The sequence below is a fragment of the Aquila chrysaetos genome, chromosome 2 (assembly GCF_900496995.4).
Source record: "Aquila chrysaetos chrysaetos chromosome 2, bAquChr1.4, whole genome shotgun sequence".
NCBI classification, from domain to species: Eukaryota; Metazoa; Chordata; class Aves; order Accipitriformes; family Accipitridae; genus Aquila; species Aquila chrysaetos.
In genome coordinates, this window is record NC_044005.1 from 43,009,364 (window position 1) to 43,030,393 (window position 21,030).

The following is a 21,030-nucleotide window of genomic DNA, read 5'->3' on the forward strand; positions in this document are numbered from 1 at the left end:
ATAGTCGCCTCTATTTAATAAATGTCTGATACCCACTGGGCTTTGGGGCAGCCTAAACAGCTTCATGAAGGTTTTTAATTTATTTTCATTTCCACAGACACTCCGCTTTTGATGTTGAATAAACTGTGATTTATTTAATCTAAACCAATCCTGACTGTTGCTTGGCTTCTGGCTGCAAGCAGTCCCAAGGACTGGGTAATTGGCCCTTCCACCGTTAAGGGATGAAGTTGTCTCCGAGGATATGTAGCCCCCAGTTGAATTCAGGCTTTCGATCTGAAAGGCACAGGTGTGTACACCTTCCCACCTGCCATGCTGTCAGCGTTCTGCTGGTACCTGAAACCGAGACGTGGGAAAAAGCCCGGAGATGAAAGAGACCTGGAGAAGGGAAAATGAAGGTTGCTGTCCCTGAGATTTAAGCTTGGAAATGTCATCTCTCACTTGGTGCCTTTGTTTCCACCCCTCTAGCTCCAGAGTCAAGGTATCAATCTCTGTTATCAAGGTCGCCTTCACAACCTGAAGGAACAGGGGGGAAAAAGGAAGCTTGAATTCCAGGGAGTACTGCAATATCTACGTGAAGAAGCTTGTTTTTTAATTTCAGAAATGCAGAGGATCAGTGTCACTGGTATGAGCTGCCTGAAGGGGCTATTTTTGTTCTTTAGAAGCTTTTCCCTCTATTCTAGCACAGATTAATTATGAATATTTATGTATATAGCACCAAAAATGTGATAAGCAGTTTGCAGGCTGGCTTGCAAAATATGTATACCATATTGCAAAAATTAGCTCTCTTTTCTGGGCTTTGTGCCTGGTCACTCACTCTTTCTAAATAGCTAGCAAAGAACAGAGACAACACGCATTTGTAGCACTGCTGCCTCTATTCAGAGCAAGAAGAAACTGGTGCAGTCAGGAACTGCAGTTTGTGTTAGTTTAAGATCAGCCCCCTGTCACTCAGAGCGTGCCTCTGTTAAAACGTTGATAATCCTTTCTCTGAGCTCGGCTGGGCCATTGCACCAATTTAACGTGCAGAATTTTGTTCTGCTCTTTAGTGAGACACGGCATTTGGGCTAGATTTGCAAAGATCTGGTACCATTTTAAGATATGCCTGGGAGCCTGGTGTCTGTTTTTCAGATGAGACAGCTATTAAGATCCTGAGCATTTCTGGCCATCAAAACTTGCAGAGCACTTTATCGAAAGAAAAACATTAAGCCTTCTGTCCAGGGGAGACTCCCACCAGGGAAATTGCAGTATGAAGACTTCAAATTCTCTGCTGCTCCAAAAAATAGCATAAATTAATATATGCTGTTAAGGAACTGCCACATGCTACCCCAAAGCTGACAGTAATGGAAAGAGTATTTCCAATACAGATGGTTTGTAAGCTGACTTGTGCAAACAGGCATATCGGAAGAGAGGAGCTATTGCTAAATATAAAGTAAGTCATACTGTCCTACGACTTGTGTGAGCTGCCAAAGAACTACGCAGACTACCCGTAAGGAGCAAGTCCAGTGATTTCAACAGGCTTTCAATCAGGCTTTTAATATAAAAAAAGAAGTGTATTCCTAGTTAATAATAAACTCTGTCTTTTTAAAATTATAAATTCAAATGTCTATTGGAGTCACAAGTGGCATTTCCTTCACTCTATCTGTTTATGTCTGTGTAATCCAAAGCATGTCTATTATCTTTCGCAAAGCCTATAAAGAGAGAACACTGCATTGCTTCAATATTAACGCTTAGTGCAATATTTGTGAATTAAATTGTGGATATAGCAAAAGAGAATCTGTCTGGACCATTCACAAAATGAGCTTTGATATCCTTTTAGTAAGTAAAAAGCTGAAGGGAGACATAAATAATTTATTAGCACTTGGATTACATCCTCCAGTGCTTGTAGTTTGCTGCCTTCTTGGAGGAAAAGAGGACAAAGGCAATATTGTCTCTTCGGTTGTAAAGTCTTTGCATACTCTAATATGTTGGTGCTGACAAAGGATGCCTCATTTGGGGGGCATTTTGACTCTCAGCGTGAGTCATAGCTCCAGGGACCGCAGTGGGATGAACCACCAGCCTGTTGTCATGTGATGCCTTTCCAATTAATGGCATGAAATGAGCCAGGTGGTATCGGTACCACCCTGGCACATAGGCACCCCTCGTGTAAGCAGCAGGCTTGGTGCCCTGAGAGGCCTGGGCTTTAACAGCCAACATACAAAAACTCTGGGGACCCGACGCGTCTGGAAAGCATGGGTGACACCCACACAGACGTGAAGCCCAAGACAAGGGCCGTCTCTAGAGAGGTGAAGTGCTCCTCATTCCTTGTCATCTCCTGCCATCGTCATCTCCTGGCACTGCTCATTGTCTTCCCTTTATTTCTCAAGCCATCTCTATACACGCTAGGCTTTTTGCTTCCATACTGTCTCTGTCCATTCTTTCAGATGTCCCTGCCCTGCCTCCTACCATCTCTTTCCTGGTGGCAGCGATGCTTACTCTCAAGCTCCAAGCTTAGTAATGTTACTGCCACGTTGTGCAGATAAGCCAGAATTTGCAGTGACATTTGCTCTTTCCTTTCAGAATGAAATGTTCTCTCTTCTCATCTATTCCTCTGGCTTGTGCCTTTCAAATTTGGCACCTGTCTCCTATTTCTATCTTTCCCTTATCTTGCTCCTTCTGATGTGCTGGTTCCAATATCTGACCAATCACCATCCCCCACAACTTCTTATTTCCCAGCTTTTTCAATCTTTAAGTCCTGGGAAACCTTCCCTAGTTCTGTCCCTATCAATGTCACCAAGAGCCTCATCTCCCCTTACAGCACTCTCTCGGGTCATTCCCAAGAAGCACATAGGAATAAGCAAAGGCTATTCCCCTGCTAACTGTAGTGGCGCAGAATCCAACCTCTCTTTTTTGTGCTTCTTCAAACTGTTGCTCTTCCTTTATGAGGCTGCTGGTGAGGGTAGGACATCTCCAACGTTCACTGAGAGAGACAGAACAGGCACTGTCCTCTCAGCCCCAGGTAGCACATGAAGGGCCATGGGCAGCATGATGGACCTAGAGCTGCCTCTGCCCTTCCCTGTGCACAGGGGGTTTGTTTTCTGTAGGTGCTGACATTTCCTATTCCATGTAGGCTGAACATACCTGCATAAAACTCGACAGATGCTCTGAGAGACAGGCAGCAGCAAAAGGTCATACCTACAATAGTCCACCAGCATCCTCTGAAGCTGCTGCTGCTCATGTTGTTCCAAGCCTGAGCTGATGTACCCTGCTTTTCAGTGGGACTTGGTAGCTCAGCTTAACTCTAGCCAGGTTCTGTCCACAAACTGCTCTGGAACAAATGAGAACAAAAATCTTTTTACAAATACTGTAAAGGCATCCCAATTTTAATGGGGTGCTGCAGACAATGATGAGGAATTTAAGCCTCCAGATTCTCTCCCCTCAGCACTGAAGGGCTTTGTAAATCAAAGGGAGCAACAATGGAAGAATCTGTTCACATTTTGTTATCTTAAATAGGAAAGAGAGGTCCTTAGGCACAGTGGCTGACCAGAGGAGCAATCCTAGGCTGGGGAAATCTCCAGCAGCTCCAAGCACCAAAACACAGCGTGTAGGGCTGGAAGAAGAGCAAATACCTCTGGTCCTTACCAGCAAATACCTAACTATCATGGGGCTTGGCCAGCTTCTTTCCCAAGTTAAACTCGGAAGCCCAAATCTACCCATTGACCTCCACGGCTCACAACTTCTGATGCAGCACAGCCATCTGGGCAGTGCCATTCCAGAGCCAGGTCAATAATTTGGAGAGTTCCCAACATTTTCCCATGGGAGGAAAGCTGGGCAGTTGCTGCTGCTGTATGCCTCTTGAAGGCAGCCTGCCAGCGCTCAGGGCTGTTGTCCAGTGCCAAATAGACTTTTAAAATGCATGGCCCTCAGTGACAAACCAAAATGAAAAGCTGCACACACGCATCTGAGCAATCAATGCTCCCACACAGTGACATTGAGCAAGCACTGGAGTGGTCTCTGCTGTTTCCCCTGTAACTGGGCTACTGAAGAAAAGGGCTTTTAAATGTTGGTGTTGCTAGTGGTACCGCTTGTCACTAACAGGAGGGGGGCTCTCTGCCTGCGAGCTTTCCTCTGACCACCACCAACTTCTTTGCTCCTGACATAGGCAACTGTCCTGAGAGATCACAATAGCTGTAAATACCTCTGAAAATAAATAAAAAAACCCCAACACTGAAGAGAACTTGTTGTCAGGCAAATAACGAGTATAAGAGAGTACTCTAAAAAGATGCTTTCACATCAGCCTGGTAGAGAAGTGTGTACAGCTGAAGCTTTCTGATGACTTCACTTCCATCACCAAGTACCACCAGTGAGGGAACAGTCCTGCCCTGGTGCCAGGCATACACCAAACTTCATAAGCACTGAGCCTCTGGAAACCAAGGGTGCAAGTTCCTATCCTGCGGAAGACTGGCAAAGCCATTTCTTCAGTGTATGAGGTGGCAACAGAGTTCAAAAGTGACTCAGCACTATGTACCAGTGCCACATCTAGGTATTAGATATCCCATGTGGTAACAATACAGTTCTGGTAATTTCCTCAGAATACCTCTCTCCCAGGCATCTCTTCCACCTTGCTGGGCTGTCCTTTTAGACAGTTGTTTCTCATTAGGCTGCTTGTCTCTCCCTACCCAGAACATTGGGTGAAGCAGTGTGCGTCGCTACTTGAGAAGCAGAAATGCACACTACCAGCACGCTCCTCCGGGAACCCACGCTTTTCATGTCACTCCCAAGGAGACGGGAAACCAGCTCTGGCCTCATAAGGCTCCATGGGCAAGTACTCACAAAGATGAGGAACAGCTACCCACCACAGTCCTTTATATTTCCAAAGATGAAGGCAAAACCCCAACTCTGTGTGACAGCAGTTAGTTCTGCCAGACCACTTAAATCATCAGGACATCATGATCATCACTGTTAAAAACTCTTGGCACATCTAGCAGCATTAGCACAGCTATTTAGAGTTAAACACTTCAGGCTTGGGTCCGCTGGCAGTACAAGGTAGCATGTACCTACACTGAATACTGAGCTCCCTAAAGCGAGCGCATTGCAGAGGCCATGCTTTCTGTTCCCAGGGTGCGAGAGTTGGAGCCTGGGAAAGATGAGCTTCCCATGGAGTTCCTTTCAGTATATATTCTGGCTAGTACAGATGGGATTTGGATAAAGCACGTATGCATCACTCTCATCCTGTTCAGGTGTGGAAGTGTAAGGTTTTCCCCATGCTACAACAGTAAATAATCTGAAGAAAGGAACAAATCCTGAATTGCCAACAAAACAGCCAGTTCTCCAGGAGATTTGCCACAGAAGATAATAATCTGAGCATAGCCAGTGCTTTAAACTGTCTTAAATTGGCTTAGGCACTTTGACAGGCTTCCTTTAAAATCTATGACAGTAGACTTGAATGCATCCACTACATCACTCAGATTTTGGCCGACAGATCCCACAGCAGCAGCCATGAGAGACACTGTCCTCAGCCCAGAGAAGCTGAATTTCAGAAATGTTGCTTTCCTCAGTGATAACAGGGGCAGAGGGCATTGTCAGGCGGGGTCAGCTCAGAGACCATTTTCATTTAAGCCTTCTGTGAAGCAGTGATTGTCAACGATGACGCATTCACCATCTGTGCAAACACTGATTTTTACCTGCAATACTCTTCAGAGGCAGTGTTTGAATGACCTGACTTGAGAAACACATTTGCTTGACTGCCCCTTCTAATTTCCACAGCAGTCTGTTCTCTGGAGTCTCAGCTGTACAGCAGCTCGCTTTTAGCTGGGTTTTATTTCGATGTTGTAATGAGGGGAGGAAAATCCAGTGTGATATGGACACGTTATATAGACTGAGCGAGAAATATCTTTATTTGCTGAAGATGTGTGTTATTTCAGGATATTTTCATTTAGTCTGATAAAAATGGCATTTCTATAGAAACAATTGATAAAACAAACAACAAAGCGGAAATCCCATGCTAACTGTCAAAAGCCAACATAATGTTTGGCAGATGAATTGCTAGAGATGAGTAAATACTCTGCTGTTTTGGGCTTTTAAAATACACAACCCTTCCCCCTCACTTACATGGTTAAATCGATTCACATTGGGCATGGATGTGTGCTTTTTATTGGTGAGGAAGTAGAGGTTTGATTTAAAATATCCCTGCTTCAGCTAGTCCCAGGGATGCCCTGCAGCCTTTGCTCGGTGAGGTGTTACTGCCACGGAGTCCCAGGGTTCCACCCCAAAAGTAGACCAGAACTGCAGAAAAAGCCACTCAAGGCTCTGTGGGTGGATCTTTGAGGATATTGTCACCCCCCCCCCGCCCCACATCTCTGCTCACCTATCATCTCCCACCAGCAAGAAAGCCGACATTGATTGGTCACAATCCAGTTTTGCTCTCATGCACGCACATTTCTTTAAGAACACATGTAGTTTTTTTACTACCACAAAGAGTCCCGATGCACGGTGCGTGACACCGCTGTGTGCAAGTCCCTGCTCCGCTGGCTCAGGGCTCTCACTCTTCCAGATGGATTCCGGCAGATGTTGGTGTTCATGTGCAGTGCAACCACTTCTTTGAGGCATGATATATTACCGTTCCTTCTGAGTTCAATGCTTAGTTCCTTGCGGAGTTGAACCTTTAGCACAGGTGACAACTTCTACTGAATATTTTGTCCTACCAGACCCAAGTCTTTTCTACAAGGGAACACAAGTAAGGACTTGTATCTTGGCTTAATGCCTTATTATCATCTGTTCTCCATTCCCAAGCAGACCTGTGTGCTGCCCACCACCCTGCTCTCCAGCTACTCTGTCCTCAACTTCAGTTTCTGTCTTCTGGCAACAAACCACTAGGATTATCTGTCTCCTTGGTCACCTGCTTCTTAGACAACTCATCCTAATATTTATCATCTCTGCAACACAGATAATACTGTTGCATTTACAGATTTACCCTTTCTAATCCCATCAAGGCCACTGCCATATTCTCTTTGTCGTTCTGATCCCTTCCCTGTTATAATCCAGCAAGAAAGCACTTGGCTGCAGGCCCTCATGCTTCTCTCTGCTTTGGAAGACCAAGACCATCCTCCAGAAAGTCACGTGAAACTATTTGCTTGTGGCGAGCAAAAAGAGGGGGATGAGGGAGACTGTCAGGGCTTGTGAGAAGACTGACGACCTTTTAAAATCTCATAAAATGGCTCTCCTTAAGTGAGGAATGTTTGCGTTCACCTCCAAAGGCTCTTAGAGATGCTCTGGTGGGAATTTCTTTGCCAGAATAGCTTTAGCAGATCCATGCAAGTGTGTTGGTACTTATAATTTATAGGGTAAATATGAAGACGCACAAGCATGATTTATTGATAGAGCATAAGCTATATATAGTGCCCTTAACTGTATTATTAAAACTGAAGGTAAATAATTAATGGAATGAAGAAAAGATACATAACACTCTGGCAGTTTTGATGGGAAGCATTCCTGTCTTGCAGTAATTAAAAATGAATACATTCTGAGTATATTTTTGTATCTTTCTGACAAAAAGGATTATTTGCCCACTTCACATGCATGCTAAGAGACATTGCGTGCGGCCCCAGAACCTGTGTAGCCAGCATGAGAGAAATCAGGGAGGAAAAATGCTTATGGCTGTCAGGCTCGAATGCCACCCCATGCTCAGGATAGGATTACCGTCTGTGGGTATTGACCAGTTCTGCCTGGTTGACCCTCAGATTAGTTTCAGATTAGGTATAACTCAAATAACACGTGTTAGTTTTGCAAAGTTCAATGCTGAACATTCACATGAGAAGTATTACAGAAAGGTACAGGCTTACTTCGGTAGAAAGCAAGAGACAAAGTTAATGTTTTTTATTATTAGAATCAGAGGACTACTCAAGCAAAGCAAAATTCAGCTAGCAATTGGTTATGTCTCCATAGGGACCTCTCCTGGGTTTAGAGGAAAAGATGACAGGCGGACCACCCCGAAGAACCATAACTTAAACAGGCCCTTTCGTGACTCAGGCCATCTAGTTTACTGAATTGACTCAGTTAAAGACACATAGGGTCAAATATCCTGTAACATTTTTAGGGTATCTTTTTTCACTGGATGAATAGTCATTCATTTACATCATTTCCATACTAACAAACAACATTAGTAAGGTCAAAGTGATCTTACAACTAGTTATTAAATCCCCTGGAGTCAGAACAGCTCAGTCTTGTAAGTGGTTGTCAGACAGTCTAAATAGTCCCAACACCTAATCCAAATGTGTTCCAATTGCCAAGGCCTCCCTGCCTTATTGTCCAGGTAAGCGAACCCACATACCTTCACTGGGGTCCACAGAAAATTGTTCCTAAGTTCAGCACCAGCAAAGCCTCGAAGTGCAAGTGGTCTTCTACTTGCACCAGTGCATCTGCCAAACCCTTTTGTAAAATCAATGGTGCTCTCTTGTACGGTCTGAATGGTGCAAAAACCTAAAATCCTAGTTCTACCTTTTGTCTCAAGCAGTCACTGCTATTCTTGAACTAGGTTTGACTTTAATCTGATTCCAGTTCCTTTAGGGAGTGCAAAGCAGAGCTCCACTAGCTGATGAACTGCAGTCTGGCAGGGCAGTATCAGAGAAGCACTCCCAACACTCTTGAGGCTCCCGTCTGAGAATCTCCAAATGTAATTAAGAGCAGCTCTATTTATTCCTCCTGCTAGGGGCACCTATAAGCACCAGATGTAACAGTAGTAACTGCTCAAACACCTGTGCCAGAATCAGGTGGTAGAAAAATGTCCGCTCATAAGGTTAGAATCAGGGTCACTCTTGGCTACTTAAGTCAGTTGGTCTAATGGGGCATCTTCAAGTGATTTTGGTGGTTCCGACTTCAAGAAGTGCTCAATGACCTAAAACAGTGCAGTTGTCAACTTCACCATCTCAAGAACATGGCTGCTCCTCAGAAGGCGCATAGCTGAGGAAGATGTTTTCTGCCCAGCATTTTCACTGAGAATTTCAATTTTGTAGGAGTTCATCACAGCCCTAGTTCCCTGACACTGTGGTTAAGACTGGCTGGCTGTTGACAGGAAGAAGGTTTGTCTTCATTTCTACAGATTTAAGTGCTTTCAATGCTCGTAACGGATAAAACTTGTTTCTGGCTGTAATTTTGCTGCAGGAGCACAGCTTTCTGAAGGGATAAAAACCCCAGTGAGATCCAGTAGGCTAGAAAGTGCTGCTTTTCTTACAGCATTAGGACACTTGTGGTGAGTCCTTCCCAAACTGTGGGCCCACCTGGTCCAGTCCAAGCCCAGATGAGAATCTGTGCCTGTTCTCATGCTCACGGAATTCATGTCCCAGGTAAAAAGGCTGAAAGGCAACCAAGCACTAAAACTAATGACCAGTATTAAAATCAATGCTTCTGCAAGGTCTGACAGCTTTCTGGTAGTTTTTAATAAAACTTGGCATATATAATAAATGAATAATCTGACATGAATAATAAATTGCAGCCACGTTTATACAGCTTTATGTATTTGCTCTCCTGAAATACCTCCAGTCTCAGGCACATCAATGCCCTCTAATAACGAAAAGGCACAGATCCTGCATTTACATACATGTACTTCTATATGTGCAGACACACGCTATTGGGTTCAGGTGCCCCCTATTTAGTTCCAACGAATACGCCTAAGGGAACCCGCACTTGGGACTGCACAAGCCAAGAGCCAACTTGGAGAGGGTAGTTCAGCGGCGGGACGTCCTCTCACGAGCACCAAGCCGCCAGTAGCAGCGGGCAGCGTCCCCACACCTTCTCCCCGACCAGCAGGGGAGCCGGCAACGGGACCTGCCTCACAGGGACCGTGCCTGCCGTAGCGAAGCTCCGCTGAAAGCCCTGAGGGGAGGGAAAATGGCGCCGCCCCGCCCCCGCCGGCGGAGAGGTGGTGGCAAGCGCTGGGCGGAAGTGACGCCTTGCCGGGCGGAAGTAACTGCCGCGGGGCAGAGCGGAAGTGCTGGCGGTGAGCGGTGGGGACGGAGTGCCGGTGAGTTCGGGGCTGGAGCTGCGGCGGCGGGGCCTTTCCCCGGGGCGGGGGGTAGGCCGGGCCTCGCCTCGCTCGGGGCAGCCAGCGGGGCCCCACGGCTTCACTTTTACTGTAGCGTGAAGGGGAGCGCGGCTTACCGGCGCCGTGCGGCCTCCGTGGCAGCGGCCGTGCCGCCCCCCCTCCCTCCACCCCCTGCCCCGGTGTGCTGCGGGGCCCAGTTTCGCTGGGTCCTTCCCCCGAGCAGTTCCCCGTCAGGTAGAGGCCTCTCCGGGCCTAGCCTACGTCTGCGTGTTTAAGACTTTGGTTCAGACTGGTTTAGGGAGAGCCCGTGAGGGCTGTGAACGGGGTGGGAGCGTCGGGACGCATCAGCTCTTTAGTTTGTTAATAGCAGCTCGTTGCTTTTATTTCGTGCCGTGCTGGTGCCTCTTTGTTGAGGAGACTCTTCAGGCAAGCTGGGGACAGCAGCCTTTCTGGAGGCAAAGCGCTGTATGCGTGCACACGGTATGTGTCTGACAGGCAACATAACAGTGATAGAGTTTTACATGACCAGCGTGAGACGTGGAGCCTCGTTCTTAAAGCTTTTGACTGGGCTTTTCCTTCCGGGAGGAGGGTCTTTACAGGTATCGGCCTTCTCTATAGCAGGTAAAAGTTGCTGCCTGTCTTGTCAAGCCTAGATGTTTTAGACCGTTGGCCATTACAGTACTGTGTGCAGAAAGCGTTTTTGTGACAGAGCTGAGCACCGTTTTGCAAAGTAGCCAAGAGTTCTGAGTGAGGCTTTCATTGACTGCTTATGTAGAGTGGAGGAATTGTACCTTTCCATTGACTGCTGAGCTGCCTTGAAGAGGCTGAGATGTGACTCTTTGCTTCTCCTTTTAATTCCTTGCCTCAACCAACAAGGTTTGAAGAAATAAGTTAATTTGAGGCACTGATTGTGACAACAGGACCTTGTATTCTTCTTTGACTCAAATCTGATAACTTTAGCAAAAGAATGCAAAGTTGTAGAGTTGAGGATGGGGAAAAAAAATGACAGGGTTCAGAAATCAGTAGGAGTCAGAGATGATTCTTTGCTTGTAGGTGTACTTGCTACCTTGTCTCTTTTAACTGTGTCTAGTTCATGGCTGTTGTTGTGATGTGTCTCCTTTGGGCTGTAGGGCTTTGCTGCTGTGGAAGAAAAATGCATTCTAAATGCAGATGAGCTAGAATAAAATAAAAATCATAACAGTATTGGATTATATCAAGTACGTACAGCTTTTGGTAGCCTGATGGCACCTGTAAAAACCTTGGACAGGAGTGGAGTGATACTTTGCTCAAACAAATGCTGTGCCTGATTCTTATGTTGTTTTAGGTCTGCTGAGGGTAGTGGCAGAGGTTGGTAGTATATGCCTCAGAAGCTTAAATGCCGCTTCTGGCAAGCGTTGGAAGAGTATTATAGGCCTCAGTTTCTCTGTAAAGTAAATGCCATTCTCCGTGATACGCTGGTGTTGTGTTAATTGGTGATTGGGGTCCCTTACTGCCCTAACTGGCATTCCTTCTCAGGCTTACGCTTGGGCTGAAGTTGGTTAATCCAAAAGTGTATCTTGGCACTTGAAGCAGTCTGTGGCTTTATTGCCTTCTGTGATTTTGTGTCTTCTTTTAGTCTGACTTAGACCACTGGTCTGAGCTGCATTTGTAAAACTTCCTGCAGCACTGACGGGCTTTTCAAACAGTATCCATGGAAAGTCCAGAGCATGACAGAAAACTATGTATTGAGACTTTTAGTGCAGACAGGGGATACAACAGCAGACAGTAGTGTATTCACTTAATAATCACTATGTTCTGGTGTGTACAGGTGCTTGTGGTCCTTTGACAGCATTTCTGATCCCTTACATGTGTTCCTAGGGCAATACCCTCAGCAGGTTGTGTGTGTCGGCTAGATGGTGGTCCCTCTAGGCAAACAGTTTGTGTGTGGTTAGCTTTCAAGTAGCCAGCTGCAAGATTGGAGATAACCAGACCATAGGATGCTGGGGTTAGTGCTGATCATCAGTAAGTAGTGTGTTATTTTTCTTGTGTGTTTTCTCTCAGCTCTGGTGGGTAAGAATTACTCCTTATGATGGCCAGGTGAGTGGTGCTGATGTGCTTAGATGGATTGCGGGGGGCATGGAAAAAGGTACCATTAGAAAGCAAACTATTTTCACTACATTCTGTCTGTCTGCAAGTCCCATAGATATTTAAGCAATTTCTAGCTTGTTGGACTGTGGATGGACCAAGTCAAAGGCCTGGTTGTATTAAATTTCTAGACCCAGTTAGAACATGGAAAGAACACATTTAAGGCTTTTAACTATTTTTGCACCAAACTAATGCCCACCTCTGTGTTACCATCTTGTAACTCTTTACATTTGGGTGGCCTCTAGATCCACATGGAGGAAGGAGTGACTTTGAGGAAATGGTTCCTGGAACAAAATCTAACCTCTTTAGACAATGATTGCGTAGTTGGCTTTTGCCTGACAGTTCCCCAGACAAATGAAGGCAGTTTCAAGGCCTCCTGTATTTTTTGATTAACTTTTTTAATATGCAGAGACTTGGACAAGCTTATGTACATCCCTGTGTGGAAGAGGCTTATTGCAGAAAGATGAGCAGCACGCTTTGCTTATAACTGGATGTTTTGTGTCTGTTAATCCTAGCATCATCCTCATTCGGGCTTTGAAGCCTGTGATGATAGGGCTTGAAACACTTGGCTTCTGATGCATGTGGTGCTACTCATGCATATCAAAGAGGGACCTATCAACTGAAGTATGACTATTGGAGCCCCTGTTGTGGCAGAAAGCTCCATAAATAAACAGCAAGTAGGTGTGCTTATGCTAGGAGTGCACAAAAAAAGGAGCTGTCTGCAGAAGTTGCAACTTTTGCTGTGCAGTTGCAAGGGAACTGGGCTGAAAGGGAGTGTTTCTGCATTCTCAGCATCAGTCAGAACCGCAATGACATCCCAGGTGTTTTTGTGTTAAGTCCTTCTCCGACAGTAGCAAGGCACCGTAGCAGGGTGCTCCCATCCCTTCCTGCCCTGAAGTAGCCTTTGCTAGTGGCTGTGTTCCACAGATGTCCTTGACAGCGTTGGTAGAGAAGTCGGGCATTTTTCCTGTGTGCTGGGGGAGGGTTTTATTGTTCAGAGGGTACAGGGAAGTTCCCCTTGCTGCTGCTTGTGCCATATGCAGGCTTGGTGTAAATGGAAGTTGTTGTTCTGGGACTCTTGAGCTGACAGCTTTCATTAAGGTCAGTGTTTTGAGATGTCTGAAATCGAGCAACTAACTCGTGATGTTGGCATTGGATGAAGAGGTCTGGTTCCTCAGTCATGAAGTGCTGAAGTGAAAGGAGTCCCTGGAAGCCTTGAAAACTCTGAAAATCCACTTTGTTTTGGTACACAAAACTCTTAAGTCTGAATGGTTTTAATCCAGCTTTTGCACAAAATGAGGGGCAGGAAAAAGAATTTCAGCAAGTTGTGCATGGTTGGTGGTTTTACACTAAGGCCTTGAGTTTAAAAAAAACCCCAACATCCAAACATAAAACTCCCTGGACCTCTTTGTGCTCTTGGAACCAGCAGCATCACATGGAACCAACCTTGGTCAAGAATGAGATCCTTGAAAACAGTATAAATATTCCAAGTGTAGGTCATAAATACTGCATGAAGTAATTCTTGTATCTGTTAGCATCCTTCCCACAAAGTATCTCCCCACATATTTTACAATAAAGTATGATAATCATAAACCAAAACATTGGCTTCAGGGCAGTGGCTGTGCCTGCACAATGACTGAACTTTGTTTTGGTCAGATTAAGACAGAGATTCACTTCCAATCTTTGCATTTTCTCATGTGTACAGCCTATCCCTATGGCAGATAACTGTAGTTTTAAGAATCCCTATCCACTTTCCTTTCCAACTTCACAATAAATCATCATTGAGTCCTGATGGGCTTTTAGAGGTGGAAGAGATCAAATATGTACAAAATATTTCAACATACTAAGCGTGGGAGGGTGTCAAGTCTGTAGCATTAGTGCTGATCAGTGATTCAATTAGTGTGAAATGTATTTGCAAACACTTTATTTGCTGCCTGCGAGAAATGGATTGATGGTCCCAGGCTCTGGGAGTAAGAGGTGGGGAGTAATACTCACAAATATTTTCATGCCCAGTAGATGAGAGGTGGAATAGTTGCCTTCCTAGTAAGTTCTCATATGCACAGAGGTAAAAGTCTTAATAAATACCACGCTTGGCTTTCAACCCAAAACTGGCCTGGGCAGTGAATGAAAATGCTTGGAAATAGCATGACTTCTGCCAATAAGAGGGCAGTGAAAGAGTGAGAGAGAACTAAAGCAGGAGGACTAGATAAGGAAGAAAAATTTTTTTTTCTTGGGAGATTTGAGTGAGAAGGAGCGCAAATGGAGTCAGTGAGAATGAGTGCATTGTCCAAATCTACATGGACAGGCTTTTGCATCCTGACAGGGATGCTAATGCTAGGATCCTGAGAAGACCATATGCTGGAGGGGGGAGGTTTGCATGATATTGTGCCTCTGATGTTCCTGGTTGGTGTTGATAATGGAGGAAGTAAAATCTGTTGTCTTGGACCAGGTGCTTCTGTGGCTTTGCAAATCCAAGGCCGTGTTGTTGGCATTCTGGCAGTGATGCACTTGGCTGACTTTTTGCTGGATGGATGCCATTCTGCTCCCAGCTGGCTGGCAGACCAGGTGTTGGCTTGCCTAGTAGCGTGTTGTTTGGCAATGAAGAAGAAAGGTAAACAGTTTGTCTGGGACTCTGGTACAACTAGTTGTGTCCTGGGGTGATCCTGAAGTAGGGTGGCTGCAGTATGTACAGGAACAGCAGAGTGGGACAAAAATGAATAGTTTTCCCTTGCTGTCCCTGTCCTATCCCCAGGAAATCCAGTTCTGTAACCAGTTTTCCATGTCTTCAGTAGGTTCCATGTGAACAGCACGCAGGGCCAGGCTGCAAGAGCAAGAAGGCAGGATGTTGTCGAGACCGAAACCTGGAGAGTCCGAGGCAGACCTGCTGCACTTCCAAAACCAGTTCCTGGCAGCCAGAGCTTCACCTGCAGTGAAGATTGTGAAGAAAGCAGACAAGAGGAAGGGGGAGAAAGGGAGCACAGATGCCGAGAGACCCCCGCTACAAGAGAGCAAGGATGTAGTCATGTTGGATGGTAATTTCCCTTGTGGGCTTCTTTGAATTACTGCGATTCTTTGTCCCTTTCAGTGTTCCTCAGTGCTTGCCTTTTCATCTCCCTCTCAACCCAGTGTTGCTTTTGCCCTGCATGTGTGTCGTCCTTGCAGTATTGTTTGTTCTTAGCCTTGTTGGAGAATGCACTTGTCCAGTTTTACCAGCATCCAGTAGAACCACCTTTCCAACACGTGGCCTTTGTCTACATTTATCAGTTGTCTGTGGTGTCTTGCCAGCCTCAATGCAAGAGGTGTTCTCTGTGATTTGTACCCACTGGACAGTCACTGCTTATTTTGCCATCTATCCAGACCCTGTTCTCGGTGTCTTTGAGATTTAGCTCTGCTAACAGCTCCAGCTTTCAGCCAGCAGATCAGGCTTGATAGGCCACCTTCCTGTGGTTTTGTTTTCCTCCATCAGCAGTAACTGTAACACTTCTGCTATGTGCTTAATAGTCTCAGAAGCTCAAGGTGCTTTCTTAAAAGCAACAACTTAAATCTTGCAGTGCTTGGTTCCAGGTAAGGAAATAAGATCCTGGTTTATAGATAATGAAAAGGAGGCCTTGACTTGCTCATGATCATACAAATCATTCACTGTTAGAGCTGGCAGTGGAAATGTGCTTTTCTGTGCCTGAACACAACCTGCAAGGACCCTATTTGTTTCTGTACAGCCTTGCTTCTACCCTTAATACTTGCAGTCAGGCCTCAGTACCCTTTCCTGCTTATTAAGCTCTTTGAAAAGACCTTGGTGCCAATACATAAATAATAGAATTCTTGAGCATGTTTCTTTCCACTACCCAGTGCAAGTCAGAGACAGAGGACTCTTAATTGTTTTACTGCTTCCTCATCATCTTTGTTTCTCATCAGAGCAATAATAGGTGCTATTAGGCAGCCTTGGTCTGGTACCTATTGCACAGTAGTTATATATGAGTAACTTGACTGCTTTTTTTTCTTATTATTTCCCCTCCCTAGATTTTCCTGATACTCTCCCAGCTCTAACTCCAGCTCCTCCAAAAAAGTCCAAGATCAAAAGTGCCTGTGTCCACTTTGAGGATGAAGATCCAGAGGAAAGACTGGAGCGTCACGATCAACACATTACAGCAGTCTTCAGCAAAATTATTGTATGTCTGGTTTTTATGTGATGGTCTAGTGTTTTGTTTTTTTTTTTAATGCTGTGAACTAAGCAATGGACAGGGATGAAGGATTCTGTTGCTGCTTTTTATTTCTATGGTGTAATGAAGCAGTTATAGCACTGCAGACCAGTGTCCTGGAGCACCTTGAAAGAAAAAGCTCTTTGGGTATGTTTTTGCTGTCAGTTAAATATGGGTTTGAATCTGCTCTCGAGTCCAGACTGCCTACAGGTCACACTGCTTGCATGCAGGCATGTGCTCTACTGTGGATTTGGGTGAGTTTCTGGACTCTCTAAGGGGGATGTTCTCATTGCTCTGCACTGGCCCAGGTTTTCCTTTATCTGATTCTTTGAGTGGCGTGTGGAGTTTGGCAGCCCAGCCTTTTGGAAAATAGCCTCACTTTGGCTCTAAATAAGAACAAGGTATTCTGAGCCTGACAGTGGTGTAGCAGAAAGCTTGTGAGCTGCAGAGCTGAGAGATTTTGAGTCCACTCTTAGCCAAATGATATAAACATGTCTGGCTGTTGCAATGGTTTCTACAGTGTTTGAACTTTTTGCTGCAGGAACGAGACACGAGTGCAGTAGCAGTGACCATGCCAGTGCCCACAGGAGACCCATTTCCAAGGACATTTCACCGCTCTGAGATAAAAAGTGAGGTAAGATTGGAAGCAGCTGTTTTATGCTACCTTCATTAACAATTAAAACTTCCCCACATCAAAGCCTAATGCTTGGTGGGTGGTAGGGCTCAAAATGAGTGACTTGGCATGCTGGAGATTATGAACTAGCTCAACATATCTCTGGCATTGCCATGCTGGTGTAGGAGAGAGCTCTTCTACCACGCTGCCATCAAATAGGCACTCCATACCCTACAGTTAAATAACATTGGAATCCTTTCGGTTTAGGAAAAAGGCGATCCCCTTCAGCAAACTTTAGTGAGGTGGATCTGTTCTGCACTGCTGTAGTAGAATCGATCCTGTCCTGCTTGTTTTTCTCCGAGGAAGAATCTCTGTTAATTTGTTCATCAGGTTTGATTAAGTCCGTACTTACTGAATTTGCACCTGGTGTCTCCTGGCATGACATTTGAGTATGGTTTCACAGATTATCTTCTGCAGTTTTTAGGATTTTGATGTAATTGTTTTTTCTGAGGCTGTAAAACTGGAAGCTGTGGCTGCTATCAGCAGTCGTTGCTGTAGTAGCAAGAGCTGCTAGCTGAGTGGGAGTCAGATGCTGGGAATTGGTATGTGATTGATAGCTGTGGTTGCTTTGAAGAGGTAGCTTATTTTGAAGGACAGCTTTTTTGAAAGGAAAGACTAATACTTTTTAAACTACCAGTTCTCTTTACCTGATGCAGAAGTGCACAAAGCACCTACCAAATGTTCAGACTGCCTTTTAAACTACTTCTCTGGACTGGGGACATGCAAGAGGTTTTTTGCTTAGTCTGCTTTGGATTTCCTGTGCATCCTGTGCAAGGCTGTTCAGAGCCATGCCCTTCCATCGCCTAGGCAAGCAGCACAGTAATTTAGTCAGGATTATTTTAGCACCACTTGCCCACTTCTTACTGTGTAAATCTCTTCACCCTGCTGCTTTCTAATCACCTTATAAGAAGCCTGTTCCAAGCATGTGGTGAGCACAGTGAAGTATAGTCCCATTTATCCTCAGAAATGCAAAGTATTCAGCTATGCAGAGTTTCCAAACAGCAGGAAAGCTGGAACTGTTGTGTTTTGGTGATATTTTAGGTGTACTTGCCTGGTTTGAATTCACTTATAATTAATCATCTTCCTTCTCTAGGTGGTAAAAACTTCCATGTCTTTGTCTCTCTGTCCTAGCATTAAACTATGTGTTAAAAAAAAAATAGCACATGCACAGAAAAGGGCAGGTGGCTGCCAGCAGCTTCTCCGTGTCATGTCCCAAAGTCTGATCTGAGGGTATCTTTAGGATCAGATCTATACATTTGTTAGTGGCAGGTGTGCGGGGGAGTCTGGAGAGGAAAGTGGTGACACATGGCTTCCCTGTTTGCAGGTGAAGGTGGGATCTGGAAGAAAAAGCATCTTTGCACAAAAGATGGCATCGAGAAGAGCTGCTGAAAAGGCAGCAACGGCTCCCTCTGCTGCCGAGTGCGTGCAAATAAGATCGGATGCCCTGGATCCTGAGGGATCAGCAGGAGAGGCACCTCTCCCCAGCATTAGGGACGGTAAGTGGAGAAGGTTCTGCTTATCCAGCTTACTGTATTTACATAGCCTTAGTAACCATAACATCAGCGCACCTTATTTTTAAATTAGGGTACCACTGTTGTCCTGAGTTTTGGAATCTCAAGGTCGCTTGGAATGTCTGTGGCATGACAAGGATTTGAAATGGTCTGAGACCCAAATTAACATTCTAAAAATTGGGTTAGCTTTCTCACTGATTTCCTTTTTGCTTCACACAGGGTCAAATAGATTTATTTTTCAAGGTTCTTGTCCTCCTTTTCCTCTCTGTTTGTTATATGTAAAGTTTTTCTTGTTTCATCATTGATTTCCATAATTTTAGGAAGAGGGTTCTTCTTGTGTCTGATGAAAGTGTTTGAGATCACTGTGATGCAGGTTCTCACTCCTGCCTAGAAGCTGAAAGCTCAGTCTTCCGTCACCAGCTCGGCTGCCATGAGACTGTGGCTTTGCTCCATAAGGAAGCACTGTGAGGCAGTGCTGATGAGTCAGTGCCACCTCCAGCAGTTACTTGTCTGACAGCAACGTGACAAGGAAAGATGAAACCAATTCAACTGGTACCAGCATCTCCAGGCTTTTTTTTTTTTTTTTTGTCTTGGGCAGTCCTATTTTCTTAGGACCACCATGTGTTTGAGTTTTTCCCTGACACTCTCTTTTTCACATTGAAATAGAGGCCAGGTGTCATTTGAGGGTTATCGCCATTTGGCTAAGGTTTCTGTCTGCCCTGACCCCTGCCAGAGAATTGGTAAGAGAATCCCCAGATGTGCTGTGCACGCACAAATCCACCATCCAGATCAATATACTGTGCTTACTGTATATCCTGTTACAACTGTGCATGTGTACTTCTGTCTGAGAAATCTGAAAGGGAAATACAGCAGCCCTATAGCTGTGATCCTCTTGAAGTAGAACGCTTCTAAAATGTAGTAGCACAAGAGAGGGATCAGAAAATGGCTTGGCCTCCTCAGCAAGATTGTTGCACTAGGATCATTAGAAGCAAGAGGAGAAGAGGGTGAGCTCTATTTCTTGTAGTAACAATGTGTTTGTGCCTGGTAACCCTCAGCTTAGTTGCTGATGGTGGGAAGCTTACTGAATCTTTCACCAGGTCACTCTGTCTTCTCATCTCTTTCTGCTCAATAAGCAAAAAAACCTGCTGTGGAAATGACATCAAACCTTACTGATGTTATGATGAGTGTCATTACTGCTGTTTGAACAGGGGTTTGATGCTTTCAGGGTTGGCTGGTTTAGGGTCATAGGGATGTTCCAAGTCACTATATTGAGCATAAGAACAAAATATAAGGAATAAATCCACTAAGTCAGGTCCTCATATAGTGGGCTACAGGACAGCTGGAGTGTCTCGCTCTGACCAAAGGAACATGTTACCCTGCTGCTAGAGTTAAATGAAATGAGCCTTTAAAAAGGATTTAGATCAGGTGATAAAGGAGACTTGATTTTATTCAGGGTAGGAAAAATGCCCCCCTGCTAGAACTTCTAATATGTTTAACCCTTAAAGGGGAATACAGGCTATTGTTAGAAGCAAACATGCTTGTGTGAGAATGGATCCTTTATCACTCCAGAAGCTGGTTTACCTAATAATTTTAATTTTCTGTCTCACTCAACAGGTATTCACTAGGTCATGGTTCAGCTGATATACAAATGTGGGTTCAGCTGTTCTTGGGCATAGAATCTAGTATTCACTAACTTGGAAGAATGCTCTGACTCATCAATTGTGAATTATGCTCCAGTTTACCTTTTCTTGCTGTTGCTTTGCATTAAAGAAACAAAATTCCTTTCCCCCCATCCCTCCCCAAACTCCTGAAGAAATAAGGTGGAAATGATGTTGTTTTGTGACATGGGATGAAAGCCTAAATATTTTAGTTTTGTTTGAAGCTAAATTAAACTTCTTTACTCCTATTTTAACTTGGCTACCAATGTTAAAAAAAAAAAAAATTATGCAAGCCTGGTAGCGACAAAACTGAGATGCATTCATAATGCTGTAGACACTTAAATTACTAACTGCTTTCTCTGCTGGATCTTATAGATAAAGCTGGTGACTTTTTGACCACTCAGCGGCCTTGTCTCATAACGGGAGAGGGTCTTGGAAGCCAAAAGAGTGAGCAGGAGGCTCAAGCCATTCACAAAGAGAACTTGGAGAAGCTGCAGTCCATGTCTGAGGAAGAGATCCTGCAGGAGCAGGAAAGGCTTCTGGGTCAGCTGGGTATGTGCTTCCCAGGGTGAATTCTAGAGACATGGAAGTTTACTGAATGTGTGGGTGTCCTGAAGTCTTACCAAATTCACAGATCAAAGATGGGAGCTTGGGATTCCTGCTCATTGTATATGTAGATAATCTAGCTTCCATGTCATGTCAGTAGCTTATGAGTAAGAATTAAGTGTGAAGGACTTAAGAGTGCTTATTCATCAATGAGAGGGGGCTTAGCTTAAGTCTGTCTCGTCTCCCCTTTGCTGTGGGATAAGATGATCCATGCACTTTGTTACTTTGCGCACCAAATACCTGGTTACAT

At 44.9% G+C, this 21,030-nt stretch overlaps 1 protein-coding gene across 1 annotated transcript in view; it reads left to right on the top strand.

Moving 5' to 3' along the window:
* The first annotated feature begins 10,262 nt into the window (after positions 1-10,262).
* The window catches only part of RPAP1 (RNA polymerase II associated protein 1), a 42,672-nt gene continuing 31,904 nt past the window's right edge, over positions 10,263-21,030 (top strand). The window contains 6 exon segments of the mRNA XM_030043353.2: positions 10,263-10,492; positions 14,929-15,168; positions 16,154-16,302; positions 16,874-16,966; positions 18,330-18,501; positions 20,550-20,726. Of these exon segments, the coding sequence (XP_029899213.1) occupies positions 14,979-15,168; positions 16,154-16,302; positions 16,874-16,966; positions 18,330-18,501; positions 20,550-20,726 (781 nt within the window). The 5' untranslated portion in view covers positions 10,263-10,492; positions 14,929-14,978.